Raw genomic sequence first — 23,339 nt, 5'->3', positions numbered from 1 at the left:
TTTGGACTTGGACTGGGAGCTAAACCATTGGCTCCCCTGGTTCTTACATCTTCGGACCTGGACTGAATGACACCACCAGCTTTCCTGGTCCCCCAGCTTGCAGACAGCAGATTATGGGATGTATCAATCTTCATAACTGTATGAGTGAAGTTCTATAATAAATCGAATTTTATATATATATATAAATACATACACATATGTATATGTGTGTATATATATAAATACATACACATATGTATATGTATGTGTGTGTATATATATATATATATATATATATATATATATATATATATATCCACCTACCCATCCTACCTGTTTCTCTGGAGAATCCTGGCTAATAGAAGCATTATATATAAAAAGTATGGAATGTGACTAAAGACATATTTAGAGGAAAATCCATAGCCTTAAATGCTTTTCTCATTAAACAACAAATACTTAAGATACGATATGCTGGATATTTATTGAAAGTGTACACTGTGTGAGGCCTGAAGAAAATATATTTCATTTAACCTCCATAGTACTTATGAGGTGGGTGCTGCGTTTTGCTATTCGTAATACTCAGGAGGTACGTACTATATTTTGCCCTTATCTTTTTGAAATGCTCAGAAGTATAATTAGGCACATCCACACAATGTTTTAACTATGATATGTTTCCAAGGACTATTTCACGTAATTCTTGATTCAATGCCACACATATTTATTAGTGCTTATTATATACAAGACACTATGACAAAGAAATGAATAATAGATGTTCTCTACCCTGTAAGATCCAGTCATGTGTGTTTATGATATAGATGATACAGCTCATATTATGATTGCAACGAACACTACTAGCTAAATTGATTGTATTAAATGCTAAAACTGGTACATAAACCCAGCACCATGGTTGCAGGGAGTAAAGTGATTCCAACTGAGGTTGGGGGCAGGAGTCCATCGTGGTGCTTGCTGCCACTGCTCAGGGAAGCATCTCTAAGTTGTTCAAACAATGAGTTAATGTGATTGAAGCGGGAAGGGCACATACATTTCCACTTTATTAAAATATTGCATAGATACAGAGCAGTTGGGCACATCCATTCTAAGGCACTGTCCTGGTTTGAATGCAATTCCACAAGAGAGAAAAGAGAAGCCATTACATTCGGTATTATTCACCTCTACATTCAGACTCCTCCCATGTTCCATGTTTATTGCTACTGGGATCTCAATTTTAACCCCAAACTTATAGCAGCATCATACTGGGACCTAGATGACAAAAATGAGAGACACATCCTGGCTCTAGCACTTGATATGATTTGGCACTTAACTACAAACTCTCTTGCATTGCTCTCCATTTGTTTCCCAACTCTTGTTTAACTAAAGATATTATAAACTCTTTATGGATTAATTTCTTTACTAGTTTTCATTAAGCCTAGAACAGGACTAGTTAGGCACATAGTAGATACCCCCAAAATGCTTCTATTAAATATCACTTCCAAGAACTTCAATGGAATAGAAAAAAATATACTTTCCGTAATTCTAGTTTAAGGAAAGGATGACTGGTATCCTCACTTGAATGTCCTATTTCTTGTATTTTACAAGGAACTAGGCTGAATGAATATTTTCATGTATTAACAGCTTTAACTGACAAAGAGAGTTCTTCCCTTGCTACAGGAACTTGAGTCATTACCACTATTATATGAGAACATTTATATAAGTAGCAATGTGTGTGTGTGAGATTATAAGTAAAATTCAAAGAGGCTGTGAATCACTGAGCAACGTATAAATATCTGAATTAGTGACCTTCACCTCCTTAAATAATGTGTGTGTGTGTTACATAAAAAACATATAAGTTTAAAGAGTTTTTCATAACACCCTTGAGACAACTGGAGATAACTAGGCTTGGGAACAATCAGACTATACAGATAGCTATAGAAATATCTGTTAAAGGCAGTGTGTTCCAAAGCATATTTGCAGAATACTAGCTTTGCGGGTCATTACTGGGTATACATGAAAAAGGGTTCTGGGCTCAAACAGGATTGTAAAACACTGAGCCAAAAGAGGTGCTTTTTCCGCCTTTACCAGAGGACCTCTCAGAATTCTTATATGCTGATGTGCGCTGTGAATCTACAAAGCAGAAACAGCAGGAAGTGATTCCCAAACTTATTTGCAGACTATCTTGTATAACTAGGTGTTCTATGACATACACTTAGGGAGACACTGAATTAAAGGATGGGTAAAATTTAAAAGCACTGAGAGATACATAGCTGGATAGCAAAGGAGAGTGAAAAGCAATGGACACTGGTTCCTCAGTCAATCTAAATTAAATTAGATTCCACTTGTATAGCTTCAACTGTCAAATGGGTTCTTCCACAAAGAGCTGACTTATTCTGGGAACAAAATAAATCATCAAATCAATACTCAGCTCGAAGCGGCGTCACCCCAGGCTGCAGCTAAGCAGACTAGCCACCTTTGCAAAATTCAAAAGTAAAGATTAAAATTCTAATTTCCTCAAAAATAAAATTTTCAATGGAAAGAACCCAGTTCATACCAGGCAAATGAAATCGTCTTCATCCACGTGTTCCTAACACATTTTCATTATTTCATAAAATACACTGTCTCCTTTCTTGCCACTTGGGACACATATAAAGCTTTAAACTAATATAATCACCTTTAATAATGACAGCAGAATAATTATAGTGCTGCTATAATAGATATGTCAGATAAATATGATTATCCATTATGTTGACCCTACCCTGAAAAGGATTGCCATTATTTTTATGCTTACATCTATGATACGGTTGGCTTAGTTCACAAAATTTTTCAATGTAATAAAAAAATAAAAGTTGTAGAGACAGAATAAATCAAATCTAGGAAAACTGCAAGAGTAGATAGATACTCTAGAATTCATATGACTTGGAAGATGGGTTTTTAAAGTAGAAAAAAAAAAGCTGTTCTTATAAGCTCAAACAAAAAAATTCTTCCAAGACAAACAGGATGCTGCAGGTTTAAGATTTTGTTTTTTGAGTTACTGTCAATCTCTGTAGGACTTGTTTCCTTTAACAATCCTTAAAGAAGACCTCTAAAGTGAGTGACTTGGTGCATAATAAGGCCTGCTCTCTGTCTGAAGCTTTTAGAACAATGACTACACTTGTATGGCTTCTCCCCTGTATGAATTCTTAAATGAATAACAAGGCTTGGTCTCTGTCTAAAGCTTTTCCCACAGTAATTACATTTAAATGGTCTCTCTTCAGTGTGAGTTCTCTGGTGCAAAGTAAGAGCTGTCAGCCTACTAAAACTTTTCCCACAATTATGACATCTATGAGGTTTCTCACCTGAATGAGTTTTCAGATGTCTTTTAAGACTTGATCCATGACAAAAGCTTTTCCCACACTCAAGGCATTTATATGTTTCTTCTTCAGAGTGGGTTCTCTGGTGCCCTATAAGGTGTGACCGCCGAGTGAATCGCTTTTTACACACCGTGCATTCATAGGGTCTCTCCCCAGTATGAAGTCGTTGGTGTCTGTAAAGGTCTGAACTACGAAGGAATCTTTTTCCACATTCAGGGCACTTATGAGGTTCCTCTCCTGAATGAATTCTCTGGTGCCCTGTAAGCTGTGACTTCCGAGCAAAACATTTCCCACACTGAGAACATCGGTGAGGTTTGTCTCCTGGACTCTTTTTCTTATGGGGTCTAGCGTTGAGGGGTTCTTCCAAGTTGGAGCTCTCAGGTTTCTCTCCTGCTGAGGGGTTCTGATGCTCTACAAGTTTTGTTAAATCTCTCTGTAAATCCTCTGGGGGGGTTTCCCATTGATTTTCTAACTGTACATAGTCTTTTTGCAAAATGGGGCCATGAAGAGCATTCCCCTCTAAAGTAACAATAAATGGATACATATTCTCCATTTTTTTCTGTTTTTCTGAAGTAGCTTCTTCATTTTCTATCCCGATCTCAAAACCTGAGAGAAGAAACAGAATGCAGATGTCACTGTGTCCCACATTGAAAAGAACATGAAGGAAAATGAGTTATATTAAACCACTGGTAGAAATAGAGACATTCTTAAGTACAATAGAATCCAAAACTCTTTACCTTGTTCAAAGTTGAGTTTTTTCTTTTCTTTCTTCTGTGTTATCAACGAATGATTACTTACCTAACTTGGAATCGAGTAATTGCTTAATTTCTTTGGAATCTTGTAGTTCCTTCACCCATGCCTCTTCTCTATGCTCCAATGGAAAGCTCACGTCGAGTTTTGGTATTGGATATCCTGGCCAGAAGAAAGATGAGAAGCATAATAGTTTAGGTCACCAAAGATTTTTCCAGAGTTGAGGCTGATATCTTGGACATATGGCCCTTAATATCTACGTCCTCCTCAACTATTATTATGTCATCTGGAATCTCTTGCGGGAGTCTTATTTTTCTTTAAGACAAGAACAAAACAAGGCTGTTCTCTTCTAACCTATGGAAAGGGAGTAAATCAATTCTGTGCAGAAATCAATACAATAAACTGCTACTGTATCTATTTTGATAATAGATTTATTTAGGTTAGAGCCAAAATATGAAGTAAATCTTCATAAAGTTTTGGCACATTAAAACTGAGAAATGCTGATACTGAGTACTACGTAAAGAGAGAGAGGTAAAGCCAGAAGTTATACAACTGCTTACTGGAATAATTTCAGTTGAGATTTTCAAATTATAATGGAAACGGACTGGGTTAGCAACCAGAAAAGCAGTCTTTATGCTTGTTTCAGCTGAAGACTAGAAGTGGATCCTCTTGAAATTAACCCAAGTAACCATCAAAGGGTGTTTCTCACTGTCAAGCTAAGGACAACCAGAGAAGTTTCTACATTCAGTGCTCTGCTGTGTCCTACCACCCTCTCCTCACTGAGGAGAGCCACTCTGACTCCCATCCGCTCTCCACGCCCCTTCCTCGCCTTCCTCTGCTCTGGCCAAGTTAACCGGTCCGCCATCAAGTTTGGGTTGCAAGTGGCTCATCTGAGATCAAAATGCGGCATGATGTTTAAATATTAGCATCATTAAAATAATATCAGCAAGTTAATTTGATGAAACTTTAAAATTTAAGACATGTCAAAACAGAGGAAGTGGACTAAAATACCTTATTTTATATTTTCATGGAAAAAAGGACCTTTTAAGATTAAGAAGCAAAAATGCGTTGCAAATAAAATTCTGTTTAAATTCACTATATTGCTTTTGTTTGGGTTTCAAAGCTAAGAATAGGATGAGAGGGTAATGAGACCGAGGTCAAATAAAAATGGAGGTCATAGATCAAAGGAAAGCTGCAATTACATAAAAGTAGGAGCAAACTGAAACTTGAAATAAGCAGAGAGAGTAGCAAAGTCCTAGGTGTGAAACACTAATTTATAATCTAAATGCAGGGAGGGAGACAGACAGACTTCCAACACGATACCATGAGGAGCTTTGCAGACCTATTTCCTAGTGAAACTGGTGAAAATTACTAAAAATAACAAAGAAACGTTCAAAGTCTAGAAAATTAGGAAACATCTATTGGGTTGGCCAAGAAGTTCGTTCGGGTTTTTCCATAAGATGTTCTAGAAGAACCTGAACAAACTTCTTGGCCAGCCCAATATTTTTAAAAATCTGCTAAAATTTACAGAGAACAGCAAGAGTCTTACACATTTAAACCAAAACTGTTCTCTTTGGTCCCTCTCCCAGCTTCACTACAGACTGGCATAGCCAAGAGCCTGGGGCACTCTTTCCCCCAGCTCCCATTCAGAGGGATATCTTCCTGGGAGGGGCAGGACCCCAGCATTTGTCACCCTGCCCTTAGCTATCTACAGTTGAGTCTAAATTCCAGGCCACTGTGGCTGAGAGGTGAGGGCTCCTTTCATCTACCCAGTCTCCACTGGTGGGATAGAGGATCTATCTACCTTGGGTGTAGTATTGCTGAGAATACTAGGGCCCTGACTGCCCTTGCAAGGCAGTTGTGGTTTTGTAAGGCAACTGTGATTGTAAGGCAGTGGTTTCTTGCCTGGAAAGGCAAGTCAAGGAGACCTGAGGCTCAGATTTAGTGCTCAGCTCCTAAAGTGGCAATGTGACTCAGAGATAAGCACATTATTGTCCCCACCTCCAGCTCCAGAGCAATGCATCTGAGATTTGGCCTGAGAGGACAAGCAGGCCTTAAAAGAGGTAGCTCCTAAAGTCTTCTCAAAGAAACTGACTTCACTTCCAAGAGAGAGAGGAGACGTTCAAGCCTAAGGATACTCTCAAAAAGAGTGGAGGCTGTAATGAAAGGCAATTGGAAAGAGTGATAGATTTATTGCATATACACACTAAACTGTAGGCTGACTAGTTTGCAGAAGAGAACTGGGGAAAGAGACAGCTGGGAGGAGCCCTCCTGGGATCAGAACAAATCTCAAAAACTGACCTCAGGAACTAGCCCATCTAAGGTGTCTGAATTTGATTGAATTAGTCTACAGAGCAATTTATGCTCCAGGGCATTGTTGAACGCAATAGAGCAATTAGCTGACAATTAGTAGCTGGGGCTGGTCACGGCAAGAGACAGCCAAAGAAAGCCCTGCAAAAACTACTGTCATTCCAGGGCGACTATGCACACACCCAAGGCTGTGCTCCATGAGGGCAATACCAAATGCTTAATATTGCAGGGTGAACTAGAGTTCACTAAAATAATCCAGCCACTCACCAAACAAATAAATAAACTCTGGAGAGTGGGAAGAAGGACACACAGTTGCTACAGTATGTAATCTAAAATGTCCAGTTTCCAACAAAAAACAAGACATGTATGTGAACAGGAAAGTATGACCCCTACACTGGAAAAAAAAAAAAAGAGCAGGCAACAGAATCTGCCTATGAAATTGACTAGCTATCTAATTTAGCAGACTTCAAAGTAGGCATTATGAATATGTTTCAAGGACTAAAGGAAACCATGATTAAAGAAGTACAGTAAATTATGATGGCATTACATCACATCAAATAGAGAATATTGATAAACAGGGACTTCCCTGGTGGCACAGTAGTTAAGAATCTGCCTGCTAATGCAGGGGACACGGGTTCAAGCCCTGGTCCAGGAAGATCCCACATGCTGTGGAGCAACTAAGCCCGTGCGCCGCAACTACTGAGCCTGTGCTCTAGAGTCCGTGAGCCACAACTACTGAGCCTGCGTGCCACAACTACTGAAGCCTGCACGCCTAGAGCCCGTGCTCCACAACAAGAGAAGCCAGTGCAATGAGAAGCCTGCACACCGCAACAAAGAGTAGGACCTGCTCGCTACAACTAGAGAAAGCCCGTGCGCAGCAATGAAGACCCAACGCAGCCCAAAGATAAATAAATAATTAAAATTTAAAAATATTGATAAATAGAAATTATTAAAAAAATAATTGAAATCGAGTCCCCCTAAAACTGAGTTCCTCTGCTGAGTTTATGATTAACCCCTCTATCCAAAATTTTATTCCCTTTCTTGTCTGGCACCTGTTCCCCTCAGGAATGAGGAGTCTCAATGCAAAGGGGGGATTGGAACCAAGCAGGACTCTCTGTGTCCTCCATTTCTTGTTTGTAGAAAAAGGCTTTAGTCTCCTAGGCCTTCCCTGACTTCCAAAGAGCAAATTCAAGCAGTTACTAATTAGGGAAGTGAGGGAATGCAGAAACAAAGGAAAAGCAGTCAAGAAACAATAGTTCAGTAAACAGAGTCCTAGTTCCTCCTCAAGGGAGGGAGATATACGTGTGTGTGTGTGTGTGTGTGTGTGTGTGTGTATAAAATAATCTGATACATATCTTTGAGTTGTTCTGCAGGAGCTAAGGTTCCCCACCCAGGTGGAGGATGGTAACTACCTTCTGAGACCCCAGACTGGTCAGAAACTTGATGACTGAGATTCCTGAAACATCACTCTGCTACCTCACTATCAACCAATCCGAAGAATGTCATGCACCCTGCAGCCCTCACTCCGAATGCTGCCTTTAAAAACTCTTCCCTGAAACCCATCAGGGAGTTCAGGTCTTTTAGGTATGAGCCATCTGTTCTCCTTGCTTGGCCCTGCAATAAACCTTCCCTTGCTCCAAACTCCGACATTTCTGTTTGTTTGGCCTCACTGTGTGCCAGGCACAAAAACTTGGGTCTGACAACAGAATCAAGTGGTAATTCTGGAGTTGAAAAGTACAATGACTGAAATGAAAACTTCACTACAGTGGCTCAAGAGTACATCTGAACTGTCAGAAGAATTGCTGAGCTCGAAGACAGATCAATAGAGGTTATGCTATGAAAAGAACAGAGGCAGAAAAGAGTGAAGAAACATGAATGGAGTCTCAGAGAAAAGTGGGGCACCATTAAGTGCACCAACAGATATATAATGAGAGAACCAGAAGGAGAGGAGTGAGAGAAAGGAGCCGAAAAAATATTTGAAGAAATGATGGCCCCAAACTCCCCAAATGTATTTAAAAATATCAATATACACACCTAGGAAGCTCAATAAATTCCATGTACAATAACTACAAAGAGATCTACAAACAGACATATCAGAGTAAAAATCCTAAAAGCCAAATAAGAAGAAAAAACCTTGAAAGACAGCAAATGAAAAATGACTTGCCACTTACACGGGAACCCTAGCAAGAATAAAAGCTGAGTTCTCATCAGAAACAACAGAGGCCAGAAGAGAGTGGGATAATATATTCAAAGTGTTCAAAGAAAAATAAAAACTGTCAACCAAGAATCTTATATCCAGAAATGCTATCTTTCAAAAATGAATATGAAATAACATTTCTGATAAACAAAAACTGATGAGAATTCATTGGTAGCAGACTTGCCTAACATGAAACACTAAAGGAAGTTCCTTAGTCTGAAAGCAAGTGATCCCAAACAGTACCTGAATCTACATGGAAAAACAAAGGGCACAAGTAAGGGTAATTATTTAATTATAAAAGATAGTACAAATACAAATTTCTGTTTCTTGTCTTAAAAGATTTTAAAAGCAATTATGTAAAACAGTATGTATGTAGTATATTGTTGGGCAAATAACATATAGAAATGTATTCTATTTGCCAATAACAGCACAAATGAAGTGGGTAGGAGAAAGCTGTACTGGGCTAAAGGAATGACCAGTTAGTAACTTGAATCCACGGGAAAAATGAAGAAAATCAGAAATGATAAATAATGTTAATATAACAAAAGCTATAACATATACTTGTTTTCCTTTCTTCTCCCAGCTCCTTTAAAAGTCTTAAAATTATATAAAGTGATAACTATAACAAGATATTGTTGAGTTTGTAACATTTTTGATATAATATGTATGACAGTAACAACCCAAAAGGGGAAAAAGGGAATAGAGTTACATAGGAGAAATATTTCTATAGCTCACTGACATTGTTAGTATAAATCCGAAGCTGATTATGATAAGATGTACATAATAAATCCTAGAGTAACCACTAAGGAAATAACTTTAAAAATAGTGAAAATTCATTAAAGTACATAAATTTTACATTGAAAATATTTACTTAGTGTCAAAGAAAGCAGTAAGTGAGGGATAGAGGAGCAAAACAGATATGAGACACATACAAAAACAAAAAGTGAAATAGCAGATATAAATCCAACCATATGAAAAATAAGGTTAAATGGTATGAATTAAACAACTCGATCAAAAGGCAGAGATTGTCAGACTGGATTTTTAAAAATCCAACTATATGCTGTCTAAGGAGACACATTTCAGATTCAAATATACAAATAGATTGAATGTAAAAGAATGGAAAAAGATATATCATGCAAGTAGTAACCACAAGACAGCTAGAATGACTACATTAATATCATACAAAATAGACATTAAAACAAAAAAGTTATTAGAGATAAATAGAATCATTTTATAATGATAAAAGAATCAATCCATCAGGAAGATGTAACAATTATAACCATAAGTGCACTTAATAACAGAATACCAAAATACATGAAGAAAAAATGGACAGAAATAGTAAAAGAAATAGGCAATTGAATAGTAATAGCTGGAGACTTCAATATCTCCTTGCATAGGAAATTTAGGCAGATGATCAACAACAGAAGACTTAAAAATTACCATAAACCAACTAAACATCACAGACATTTATAGAACACTCCAACCAACAACAGCAGAATATACATGCTTCTCAAGTGCACAGAGAAAATTCTACAGGACAGTTGAGATACTATACCGTAAAACAAATGTTCAAAAATGTTAAAGGGGACTTCTTTGGTGGCGCAGTGGTTAAGAATCCGCCTGCCAGTGCAGGGGACACGGGTTCAAGCTCTGGTCCGGGAAGACCGCACATGCTGCAGAGCAACTAAGCCCGTGCGCCACAACTACTGAGCCTGCACTCTAGAGCCTGCGTGCCACCACTACTGAAGCCCACGTGCCACAACTACTGAAGCCCATGCACCTAGAGCCCGTGCTCCACAACAAGAGAAACCACCACAATGAAGAGTTGCCCCCACTCGCCACAACTAGAGAAAGCCCGCGCACAGCAAAGAAGACCCAATGCAGCCCCAAGATAAAAATAGATAAGTGAATAAAAATTTATAAAAAATGTTAAAGGATCACAATTACAAAGTATATTCTCCCACCAAAATGGAATGAAATTATAAATAAATAACAGAAAGAAAACTGGGAACTTCACAAATATTTCAAAATTGAACAACATACTCCTAAGTAACCAATCAGTCAAAGAAGAAATCAAAAGGGAAATTAGAAGTATTTTGAGGTAAATGGAAACGAAATGAAAATGAGAACTTAGGACTGTAAAACCAGTGCTTAGAGGGAAATTTATAGCTATGAATGCCTATATTAGAAAGGAAGAAAAATCTCAATAACCTAACTTTGCACCTTACACCATCTCTGGATACAGAGAACATGTGCTCATACTTGAGCTTCTTCTTGGATGAACTTCTTAATTATCTACCAACCTCGCCCCCCACTTACCTTGTCGTCCTACATCCTACATAACATTCAGATCCTTGTGCCTCTGGCGCACTCAGCCTCCACTTCCTGGACTCTCAGAGCCCTGCTCCTGACACTATAACCAGTTTGCATTTCCCAACCTATGCTCATGACCCATGTCAGCGGAGGCTACTGACCATTCCTTGACCCATCTTCCACCCTTCTGATGTTAGTTCCTGTCCTCTACTCTTACACACTCCATAGTATACCATCACAGATGCTGAATGAATTGGACGCTTATTGAAAAGGTTTTCACAGATATCAGCCCTCCTTCTATTTGCTAACATGGTGATAACAGTTATGACTTTTATACAGCAAAGATCAAATACTTTGATGATACAGAATAAGTGAAGGCAAGGAGAATTTGGCACTCTCATATGCTGTGGTGGGAGAACAACAATTTTGGAGGACAATTTGACAATATCTATTAAAGTTTTAAATACCCATTAACCAATCAACCCCACTTCTAGAAATTTAGCCTACTGACACCTGCATATACACAAGGATGCTCACTGTATATTTTATAGCTTGGCTCCAGGGCTTTGAATCAATGTTGAATGGCAGTCAGAAAGCAGGCTCTAATTTCTACTTCTGTCAGGGGGCTCTTCTCTTCACCCTCAATGCAGACTAGTCTGTGTAGCTGCTATTATTACCATTGGATGAGTGGTTTTACAGCAATAGAAGAAACATCAATTGCTATTCAGTTGGTATAAAATAAGAGGGTCCTACAAATAGAAACCAAAGCCTATTACCTTAAATTCAACCATTGCTTCTGTCTTTTAGACTATAGTCTAGAACCTTAGACCTTAGTTTCCAAGTGATGATAATGTGTTGGCCAGGATGTTAAACTCACCTCATGGTTATAGCCAAGAGACTCATCATGGGTATATTTTATTTGACCTAATTAACTGAAGAAATTTACTCAAGAAAAATTGACTGCAGAAAAAGAAAAAAAAGATACAAGGATATAATGTACAGCACAGGGAATATAGCCAATATTTTATAATAACTTTAAATGGAGTATAGTCTATAAAAATACTGAATCACTAAGTTGTACATCTGAAACTAACACAATATTGTAAATCAACTACACTTCAATTTAAAAACTACTTTCTGACCTAAGAAAACTGAAGTATAAAGTAAAAGGCTAGTAGCGACAGGGAAGCATAGGTGCATACTTGTTTTAAAATATAGCTCCAAATTCTTTGATATTTTTCCCTTCAAGTGGTGGAGTTTGATTTTCTTCCCCTTAAGTGTGGGTTGGATTTAGTGACTTTCTTCTAATGAATAGAATATGGTAGAAGTGATGGTGTGTGACTAGTTCATCAAAAACATTGTGGCATCCTCCTTGCTTTCTCTTGATTCGTTTGCTCTGGGGGAAATCTGCTGCTGTGTTGTGAGGACACTCAGGCAGCCTATGGAGAAGATTGCTTAGCAAGGAACTGAGGTCTCCTGCCAGCCCCTGCTGACATCTTGACAGCAACTACATGAGCAGCTCTGAGCCAGAAACACCCTGTCAACCACTCCCAAATTCCTGACTCTCAGAAACTGTGAAGTGATAAGTGCTTTTTCTTTTAAGCTACTAAATTTTGGGGGGTAATTTGTTATTCAGCAAAAGCTACCTAATACAAAGAGGGAAAAAGCAACTTGAGGTTAACAAAGAAGGTGCTTGATTGATGAATGTTCCCCCCATCCCAGGCTCAGGGAATGACTTCATTAAGCCCCATTATCAAACATTGTGTCATAAAGTCTCCACTGTACCAAGAAATATCATTACTATTGTTAGGGCTGGATATTAGTTAATGATACATCATTTAGTATAAGAATAATCTGAAGAAATTTAAGTTACAAGACTCTTTTGTTGCTTTACAGACAGCATTTTTTGCCCTACATTTTACTTTAAATTTTCATCTCTCATATCCTGCATCACCAAAAAGATGTGACCTTTGACATTTTGTATACAATTTCCTAGTGTAAGCTCATGCAGTTAAATTTTAAAAACCTGAGGCTTTGGCAAATGAAAATTGTTCCAAATTTGGTGTACTAATTTTGAACTCCAGACTTTCAAAGATAAGCATGGTATACTTTATATTTTTAGGACCAGCACATCTTTTCTTTCTTATTGCAGACATTCTAATATTTTTGCCTATCTCTTAACATCTGGCGTGTCTGGCTTGAATTCAAATAAGGGATTTTTTTTTTAAATAAGGGATTTTTTAAAGCTTATGTATTTCTTAGATTTCTTTATATTTTCTACTTAAGTTCTTTTCCCTCTTTCTCTCTTATTCTCTCTTCCCACCCCCCTCTGTATTCACATTAAATGAATATCATTAGGTGAATATATGTGTGTATATACATATATTTTTTTCCATTTTATATATACCCAACAACTTAATGTTTTGCTAACAGGGAATACATTCCAAACTTTAATATAAAATCAACTGACCTCTTCCATTACTTTGAAATTTCTTCTATTCTGCCAGCATCCTGTGCTTTTCACTCACTCAGCCTACAATATGATGTGCTTCATGTAATATACCGAAGATGTTTTCATTTAAAAAAAAAACCAGTAAAAGTATAAGCAACCTTTAAATTATAGAACACTAAGTCTTGCGTCATTTTGCAAAGCATAATATATCACTTTAACAGTGATGAAAAAGGGGTAGTTTCCTCTCCTCCAAATTGGTATATTTTACTTGTTTAATTCATTCTATCTCTTCCTTGTTGAACACACTGGACATTCCCGTGCTTTAAAGAGTAAAGTATTACAATCAAGAGCAACATTGCTGTTCTGCATCATCTGTGATCTTTGTACCTGGGACTGTTGCTAAGAGGAGCAGATTAACGTGGGGAATGAGAGTGCATGTGCAAAAACATTTATCATTAAATATTTCTAGCTAAGTTTCACTACTTGTTGCTGGCATACATACAAAATTACAGATTTTTTAGAACTTTTAAACAGACTATAGACTATAGGTAATGTAAAGATTGGAACGTAAATGACAATATTATATAGTTCTGCTTTGACCATAATATACATACATATGTAGTTGTCGGTTTTTCTTTTTTGTCACCTTTATTTTAAAATATCTAGAGACCCACAAACACCTCAAACTCAAACTCCACATGGTCAACATGGTCAAATCTAAACTCACATTGATCCTCTCTTCTGTTCCCTGTGTCAGTCAATAATATTATCAATCTTCCCAGTTCACTGGCCAGAATCCTGGATACCATCCTTAACCTCTTTTTCTTCTTCATCCAACACCCAGTCAATCACCAAGTCCCATAATTTCTATTTCCTACCTATCTTTCAAATTGGTCTTTTTCTCTCTACCACCACCGACACAATCTTAGACCAGAAAATCATGCTCTCTAAGGTGGATGATTGCAGGATAGCTATTTCCAGTCTTCCCTCTCTTATTGTAGCCAGAGTGACCTTCTAAATGCAAATCTGTGTATATCCCTGCCTTACTTAAGAACATCCAGTGGTTCCCCAATGTCCTGGTAATAAAGTATATCTTCTCAACAAGGCTGACAAAGTTCTTCAAGATCCAGGACCCTGCTTTCTCTCTCCAGCCTCCTCAGTGCAACTCTGGCTCCTCTGCTTCTCCTCTGCGCCCTCACACTGCAGCAGGAAGTCTTCAGGTATGCCATGCTCTCTACCCCTCTGAGCCTTTGCATAGGCTGCCCATTCTGTCCAAAGCCCTCTCCCCTCCCCACTTCCACCACTCAGCAGGCTTACTGCAATTCATCTTGTAGGTGTCTACCCAGATCCCCCTTCCTCAGGGATGCCTTCCCTCTCTGCCAAAAAGCTGGTTAGGTGGCAATCCTATGAGCTCCCATAACATCCTACTCCCTCCAATACATCATTTAACAGTCCTATTTTCATATCTGAATCATCCATAGGAGCTGAAGCTCCAAGGTGCCGGGGACTGATTTTCTGTCTTGTGTACTAGAGACCCCAGGGTGGCAACCCACTGAATGAGGAAAATATTTGCAAATCATATACCTGATAAAGGATGGATATCCAGCATATATTGAGAACTCTAAAATTCAACAACACCAAAAAAAAAATCAAAAATGTGCAAAGGACCTGATTAGACATTCTCCAAGGAAGATTTACAAATGGTCAATAAGCACATGAAAAGATGCTCAATATCACTAATCATTTGGAAAATGCAAATCAAAACTACAATGAGATACCACCTCACACCCATTAGGAATGCTACTATCAAAAAAAAAAACAGGTGTTGGTGAAGATGTGGAGAAATTGGAAACCTTGTGCACAGTTGGTGGGAACATAAAATGGTACAGTCTCTGTGGAAAACAGAATGGAAGTACCTCAAAAAATTAAAACTAGAAATGCCGTATGATCCAGCAATTTCACTTCTGGTTATATACCCAAAAGAAGTAAAAGCAGGGTCTCAAACAGATATTTTTACACCCATGTTCACAGAAGCATTATTCACAATAGCTAAGATGTAGAAGCAACCCAAGTATACGTTTATGGAAAATGGATAAGCTAAATGTGATATATACATACAAAGGATTACTATTCAGCCATTAAAAGGATGGAAATTCTGAACCCTGAGGACATTATGCTAAGTGAAATAAGCCAGAAAGGTGAATGGTGGTTGCCGGGGGTGGGGGGCAGTGGTGGAATGTAAAAATGGGGAGTTATTGTTTAAATGGATCTAGAGTTTCAGTTTTACAAGATGAATATAGTTATGGAGATGGATATTGGTAATGGCTCCACAAAATTATAAATGTATTCAATACCACTGAACTGTACACATAAAAATGGTTAAGGTGGCAAATCTTAGGTCGTGGGTATTTTACCACAATAAAAAAAATTGAAAAGAGAAAAATAGGCTTCCTGAGCAGGGTCATCAGCTTAAGGGGTTTTCAATCCCATTCGATTGAAGGTGCTTTGTGCCCAGCTATTCTCAGAGAGATATTTCCTCCTTCTGCTCTTTTTTTATTTTTTGATTTTTTTGATGTGGACCATTTTTAAAGTCTTTACTGAATTTGTTACAATGTTGCTTCTGTTTTATGTTTTGGTTTTTTTGTCCACGGGGCCAGTGGGATCTTAGCTCCCTGACCAGGGATCGAACCCACACTCCCTGCATTTGGATCTTAGCTCCCTGACCAGGGATCAAACCCACACTCCCTGCATTTGGAAGGCAAAGTCTTAACCACTGGACCGCCAGGGAAGTCCCTCCTCCTTCTACTCTTGATCAGAGTGGCCTGTTTCCATCAGGTTATCGGTATTCTAAGCAACCTCAACCCTGGAGAGCTCTTGAGCTCTCAAAATGGAAACCAAAGAAAGGAAATAAAACCCTTGCCTTACCAGGGTCCAGAAAGGGCTGGCCTTCCCCAGCAGCACCGAAGCTCAGCTCCTGCGGCCCTGCCTGTGGGATCCACGCCTCTGCCACTGGGACCTCCGGGGCAGGTCCCATTACTTGGAGTGGGGGTGACTCCAGGTGGATGTTTGGCGGTATGTGTGCCATTCCCACTGGTGCCAGTTCTTCCAAGAGCATTTCCTGCCTATCGAGCTGGGGGAAATGCCAGAACCGTCACTGAAGTCCAGACCAGCCCTGCCCAGTAGCAATATAATGCAAGCCACCCATGTCCTTTTAAATGTACCAGCAGCCATATGAAACAAAAAATGAAATAGGTAAAGTTGATCTTAATAACACACAGTATTTAACCCAAAATATCTAAAATATCATAATTTCAGAATGTAATCAATATAAACAATTGTTACGAGATATTACACCGACTTTTCTTTCATACTAAGTTTTTGGAATGTGCTGTGCATGTTACACTTACAGCACATCTCGATTTGGACTAGCCACATTGCAAGTGCCCCAGAGCCACCCCTGGCTAGTGGCTACTGTTCTGGGTGGTGCGCGACTAGACCATACAAAGATAAAATCTATGTGGTAAGCTAAACCGAGAAGATGGAGAAAGGAAGGGAAACCATAAATTCATTCTATCCTAGGGGGACAGGGACCCTTGGATGACTCCAAGGAGAGTTGACCCCATCAACACACCAGGCAGAAGTGCCCCTAATGCCCACCAACAAACACTTTCTTCTCCCAAAGATTCTGTCCGTGCTCAGCTATGGCTTTCACTGGATGGTTCTGAACAGAGGCCAGCGCCACCGCCCCCATGGGGCAGTTTGCCTATGATGGCAGGTGGTGGCTATCAGAATGTAACGAGCCAGAGGTGGGAGTCTATGTACTCGGCTGGCCAAAATGTTCGTTCGGGTTTTGCTGTAACGTCTTACGGAAAAACCAGAACAAACTCTTTGGCCAACCCAACAATTCACAGGGCAGAATTGTTCCACCTCCCAAACAATTTAGGAATGTTCCCTCAAACATTCATGTAGGTAAAAAGAACCTTTCAAGGACCTCACCCTGTTGGTCATATAAACACAAAATATTTTTGCATATTTTAGCATGACTTGAATGCTCTAGGAAAGCATTACTTTGGAAATCAAATGAAGACTATACTACTTATTGTTTGGACTGACCAAGAGTTGTTTGCCACTTTGAGAAATCATATGACCAACAGCAACACCGCTCACAGTGTTTGAGCTGTATCACATCAGTCAGAAGTTCTGCCTGTCGCCTTCCCAATGTATCTGTGCATAGATTCAAGCAAATGACAACCTCCTGAAGTTTTGGTGCAGTCAAGTCCAAATATGTGCACGCTCACATGCTTATTAATTCATAAGAAATCACATTCCTTTTCCTTTATATTCCTTCTAGACTCTACTTGACTCAGGGTTGGCAAAATTTTCTTGTAAAGAGACAGACAGTAAATATTCTAGGCTTTGTGGGTAGTATTGGTCTGTTGCCTCTTCTTTTTTAAACCACTCTTCAAAAAGGTAATAACCATTACTAGCTCATGGGTTGTATAAAAACAGGCTTTGTCCAATATTTGGCCCATAGAGCACTTATTATGTTGATTTTTTTTTCTAATTCGGTGTATATAAGGAGGTTATATTATCTATAAATTTCATTTTAGCACAGTAAAGGGGACATTACCAAATATCTGTTATAGAAGTGGAGTTGGGTTTAATAGTTGAGAATCACTGAAACATATGCCAATTCCAGCAGAAGGAAAAAATGGAAAGCCCTGCAAGGAAATCCTGAGGCACCAGACAGAATGTCTGATCCGGTCCCAGCTGCCTCTGCTACTTCTTTTGGTCTAATTCCCAAGATCCCAACCTCTTTTCTCACCTGCTGCTCTGGTATCTCAAGTTCTCTCTGTAAGTCTTCTATCAGTGACACAACTCTTTCTCTGTTCTCCGGGCAATGTTCCCTCACCCAGGTCTCTATCTCTGTGGGCAGAATCGTTAGGAATTGCTCCAACACCAGCAGCTCCAAGATTTGCTCCTTAGAACGCATCTTTGGCTTCAGCCATTGACAGCAGAGCTCCCAGAGTTTGTTGAAAGCTTCATGAGGCCCAGATGCTTCTTTGTACTGGAACTGCCGGAAGCGCTGGCGGAAGACCTCACAGTCGGTATCATACTCTTGAAACACCGAGCCCTGATTCAAGGAGGCCTGGATTGCACAACCCAGGGCCACAGCCATCGCCAACTTCCAGCACTGTACAATTTATCTGGGTCCCGAAGCGGCAGATTCCAATTTCTTTCTTTGTGTTATCCTCCGGGCAGAGCCACCTACAAGCTGAGGACGGGACAAAATGAGGAAGGAGAAACAGCAGTGGTTACCAGAGGGCAGACTAACCTCCCTTACCTTGCTTACTTTTCTCCAAAGCCCTAAAGAAGCAGATCATAATCTTTTGGGGGGTTTTGAGAATCTGATGAAAGTCATGGACAATTTCTAGAAAGATACACTACACAGCAAATTCTGCATTCAATTTCAAAAAGTTCACAAAATCTTCAAGACCATCCACGGATTCTCTAGAACTGTGCTATCCAATATGGTATTCGATAGTCCCATGTGGGTCGGGGGAGAGATAAATTAGGAGTTTGGGATTAACAGATACACACTACTATATATAAAATAAGTAGACAACAAGGACCTACTGTACAGCACAGGGAACTATACTCAATATCTTATAATAACCTATAATGGAAAAAGAATCTGAAAAAGAACATATACACACACACACACACACACACACACATATATGTACATATTGGGTTGGCCAAAAAGTTCGTTTGGTTAGTGAATACGTTGTTCCATAAGGTTTCTCATGAAAATGAAAAATGTGTCCTTTATTTTCACTTAAAACCGAACAAACTTTTTGGCTGACCCAATACATATATATCTGAACCACTTTGCTGTATATTTGAAACTAATACAACACTGTAAATTAACTACACCTCAGTAAAAATAAAATAGTCCCATGTGGAAGTTTAAATTAATTAAAACTAAAAATTCAATTTCTCATTCATACTAGCCACATTTCAAGTGCTCAAGAGACATCTTTGTATGGTACATATATACAATGGAATATTACTCAGCTATAAAAAAGGATGAAATAATGCCATTTGCAGCAACATTGATGGACCTAGAGGTTGTCATACTGAGTGAAGTAAGTCAGACAAAGACAAATATATGATATCGCTTATATGTGGAATCTAAAAAAAGGCTACAAATGAACTTATGGACAAAACAGAAATACAGTTACAGATGTAGAAAATAAACTTATGGTTACCAGGGGGTAAGGGGTGGGGGAGGGATAAACTGGAAGATTGGGATTGACACATACACACTACTATATGTAAAATAGATAACTAATAAGGACCTACTGTATAGCACAGAGAACTCTACTCAGTACTCTGTAACGGTCTATGTGGGAAAAGAATCTAAAGAAAGAGTGGATATACGTATATGTATAACAGATTCACTTTGCTGTACACATGAAACTAACACAACATAGTTAATCGACTATACCCCAATAAAAATTTTAAAAAAGAGACATCTTTGCAGAAAGTTCTATTGGACAGCTCTGCTCTAGAATTCCATGGACCCAGTGAACCCCTACAGATTTAGTGGCCTTTAAACCCAGTCCCAGCCTAATTTCAAATGTCTTGTGTTTCTGAATATAGCTAGGCCACAGAAGAAATGCAGGAGCAACACTTACAATGGTGAAGAACCATGAAAGTCCATCTACCTTTGAGTAACCCTTAGTCACCTTCAACCATGGGCATCTTGGCTAGGGCCATGCCTTGCAAAGACAGCAAACCACCAATCATTCCTCTCCACTGGAGGTTATGCATAGTTCAGGCAACATCACTGTGACCCTCATCCTGAAACAGTATTCTAAGTGACTTTCTCATGAGCAAAACACATGGCAACAGGGCAGGCCAGCAGGAATCAGTTCTACATTAATAACCAAGAACATCTGTCACATTCATCACGCCTTGTGCCAGCTACTGTTCTAAGCCTCCCACAGGCATCGGTTCATTTAGCCCTCACCCAACGTTAGGAGGTGGGTTCTAGTACTGTGCCCTGAATACAGATGAGGAGACTGAGGTGAACCTGAGGAGGACGGAATAACTTTGTCCCAAGTCACACAGTAAACGTCAGAGGGAAGTGGGGAGGAGGTTGGAATCTACAGACTCCCGCACTGCTCACGTCCCAAACATCCACATGTTCTCTGAGTGCAGCCTCTGAGGTCACAGAGGCCGTCACGTACATGTCCCCACAGGTCTCAGCACCGGTGCCCAATCCCCCCACCGCCCCGTGTGCTGTGGCCGCACTCTGTCTGCATTTGCCAGGACGCCTCATGTACCTGTCCTCTTCCTTGGAGTGGTGGGACAAGGAAAAATATGCTCATGATCCCACCCAGTCATGCCAGATGGGCACTGCCCCCATAGCACCGTTATCTGGATGGCAGCCTGGGCTTCAGCGGCAGACCCATCTCGTGATAACATGCTAGCTCTGAGTCCCTGACGCCCAGGGCTTCTGTCGCTAACACGAGATAATCACGGCATCTCTTTCATAGAAGTTCCTGAGGCGGATCCCAGCGCAGGGAAAGGAACAGCAGTGTGCCTGGCACAGAGGAAGCGCTCAGGAAAGCTCATTTCCTAGGAAGCTTCTATTTCCTCCCACCCCACCCCGCCAAGGCACCTAACCGTCGCTGGAGGGCATCCAGGGACCGTGCTGGTTTGTGCTATGGACCCGCCTTGAATGCGCTCCAGCCTCACAGCTGGGCAGCCCTCCGCGGACGGTCCCCAACCTTCCACCACGCCGACCAGGGACTTGACCCTCCGCCTTTCTCCCCGTCGGCCCTTCCGGATGAAAACTTCACTCCACCCCGGGGCTGATGGCTTCTCCTCAAAGCCTCCTGAATGAAGCCGGCCCACAGGGCCCGTGGATGAAGAAGGGTGTAAAGAGAGGGCACTCGGGGAAAGGATAGGGGGACAAGCCTAAAAGCCGGCTTAAAATCGGGGGGCCGCGGCGCGGCCCGAGCGTGCTCCCCGGGGAGGATGTCCCGCCGCCCGGAGGGGCGCTCCCCGCCCAGGAGAAGCCCGGGAAGGCCCGGCCGGGTCGCAGGGAGCGGCGGCGGGGATCCGGGCCGGACAGGGGCCCGCCGCCCGTCGCTCCTTCCCGTGCCCGCACCCGGACCGGGGCTGGAAGCGGCCGGTTAGCGCAGCCCGAGCGGGAAGGGAGCCCCGCTCCCCGCGCCCGCGCCCCAGGGACGGCCACGCCCTCTGACCGCTCCGGGACTCACCGCCTCAGCGCCCACGGCTCTCCCAGGCTCACCGGGGGCAGCTGCCCAGGGCGCAGGCGCGCGGCCAGGCTGCGGACTACAACCCCCGGCAGGCTACACGCCACTCGCCTAAAGATCTCGGCCCCTAAGGATGCTGACGCGGGAGAGGCTGGGAGTTTCCTTGGTCTCCCCTCGGCCTGAGGCCGCTTTTGGAAGCGATCCCATTTCCGGTCTTAAGCGACTCTAGATTCCCGGGGACTGGGTGGGGCGTGCTCCAGTTCTAGATCCGAGTGAGGGCTTCTCTCCCGTCAGCCCTAGAGTAACCGGAGCGACTGGGGACATCCTTAAATCTGTTATGACTGTATCAGTGATTCTCAAACCTCTCTTTTTAGGAAGAATTTTTTTGCGAGAATCTTAAAAATTCAGATTTCTGCGCTCTACCCCGACACCCATACTCATTGGATCTCGCATGAACTCGAGAATTTGCATTTCAATAAACTTTTCTGGGGATAATGACTCTGATCTTCCGCTCCCGGGTCACAGTGGCCTAGCTACCTTTGTATTTTCTTCTCGTAAAGAACCGAGCTTCGACGAAACTACCCCGTGCATTCCTCTCTGCTTTCGGCCGCCACCAGAGGGCTCTTGGGTCTTTAAGTTAGCCCAAATGGCCCCTCCTCTTGTCTTCCAATTGGTCGTCCGCAGGTCCCGCCCCTGGAGTCAAATTTTCCCTTCTGGGTGGTCAGCCGTGAGTTGTGGCCAGGCCAGAGGCGATGATGTCATTCTGGAGATGTAGTCCTCACATTCGTCCCGAGCTAGTTTGTGAGTGTGTGTGTCTCTGGACGCCAAAGTTTAGTGTTGGTCCAAGACAGAGAAGAAAGAGCTGCCTGCGATTGTGCCTCCCAGAGGCTCTGGTGGAAGCAAGACCTGGGGCAGGCGCCCCGCTGTCGCGAGCCTACAGAGGCCAAGGCACTTGATCTGCTCCGCCTGGGCTGGAGTTGGGCTCATGGACTGGGTGGCCCCAGGGGTACGCCGACTCCTGCGGATTCCGTGTATCGTTGGGTGAGGCGCCAGGCGCCTTCGCCAGCTGTCGCAGCTGGTTTCCGGACCAAGATGGTCTGCGTTTGACCCCAACTCCCAGGAGTGAAAAGTAGTCCTCATTGTGATAGCAGAGTAGTTTCTGCGCCTGGAGCCATGCGAGGCCCAGCTTGGAAGCATGTCATCTGCGCTTCTATGGGTTCTGCCGCTGGTCCCCCAGAAACCCTCAGGCGGCTTCTGGAGCTTTGCCACGGCTGGGTGGCTTTGGCTTGAGGTGTGCACCATGAAGCAGGTCCTGGCGCTGCTGGTGTTGGAGCAGCTGCCGACTATCCCGTCCCAGGAGATCCACAACAGCGTGCAGAAGCTGCACCCGCACAGCTTGCCAAGAAGCTGTGAGTCTTTTAAAACGCACGCAGACAGAGGTTGCGAGACGGAGGGGAGGGAATAGGTGAGTGAGACGGAGATGTTTTATGTGCGGTTTGGTGGCCGCGACTGGGACATCACGGTGTCGTACTTCCCCACCCGGAGTCTCTTGATTGCCCTGAGTAGACCTACACGGGCAAGTGACTTTGTAGTTTAGTCTGGAACTTCCATCCTCCAGATTTCCCCCCAAGCGCACAGAGGGAACAGTGAAGAGGGCCTGTTTCCACAGGGAGGCAGGTCACTGCTGCAATAGCCAGTGTCAG

General features: G+C 41.6%; 1 protein-coding gene across 5 annotated transcripts; it reads right to left on the bottom strand.

The window, feature by feature from the left end:
* Positions 1-1,012: 1,012 nt before the first annotated feature.
* Positions 1,013-22,230, bottom strand: ZNF449 (zinc finger protein 449). Of its 5 annotated transcripts, none has more exons than XM_032620890.1 (5): positions 22,174-22,230; positions 18,171-18,620; positions 16,271-16,475; positions 4,122-4,235; positions 1,013-3,929 (listed from the first exon to the last, which is right to left on the bottom strand). In XM_032620890.1, exons 2-5 carry the CDS (start codon positions 18,522-18,524, stop codon positions 3,043-3,045), a joined length of 1,560 nt encoding a protein of 519 aa, XP_032476781.1. In that variant the 5' UTR covers positions 18,525-18,620; positions 22,174-22,230; the 3' UTR covers positions 1,013-3,042. The 5 variants fall into 5 exon arrangements, with proteins under 5 accessions (XP_032476781.1, XP_032476779.1, XP_032476782.1 ...); XM_032620888.1 differs by lacking the exon at positions 22,174-22,230 and adding an exon at positions 21,640-21,714; XM_032620891.1 differs by lacking the exon at positions 22,174-22,230 and adding an exon at positions 21,041-21,108.
* Between the last annotated feature and the right edge of the window lie 1,109 nt (positions 22,231-23,339).

The sequence above is a fragment of the Phocoena sinus genome, chromosome X, assembly GCF_008692025.1.
Source record: "Phocoena sinus isolate mPhoSin1 chromosome X, mPhoSin1.pri, whole genome shotgun sequence".
Classification (NCBI taxonomy): domain Eukaryota; kingdom Metazoa; phylum Chordata; class Mammalia; order Artiodactyla; family Phocoenidae; genus Phocoena; species Phocoena sinus.
Note: the sequence above shows the minus strand (reverse complement) of the source record. Positions and strands in the feature narration are given on the sequence as shown.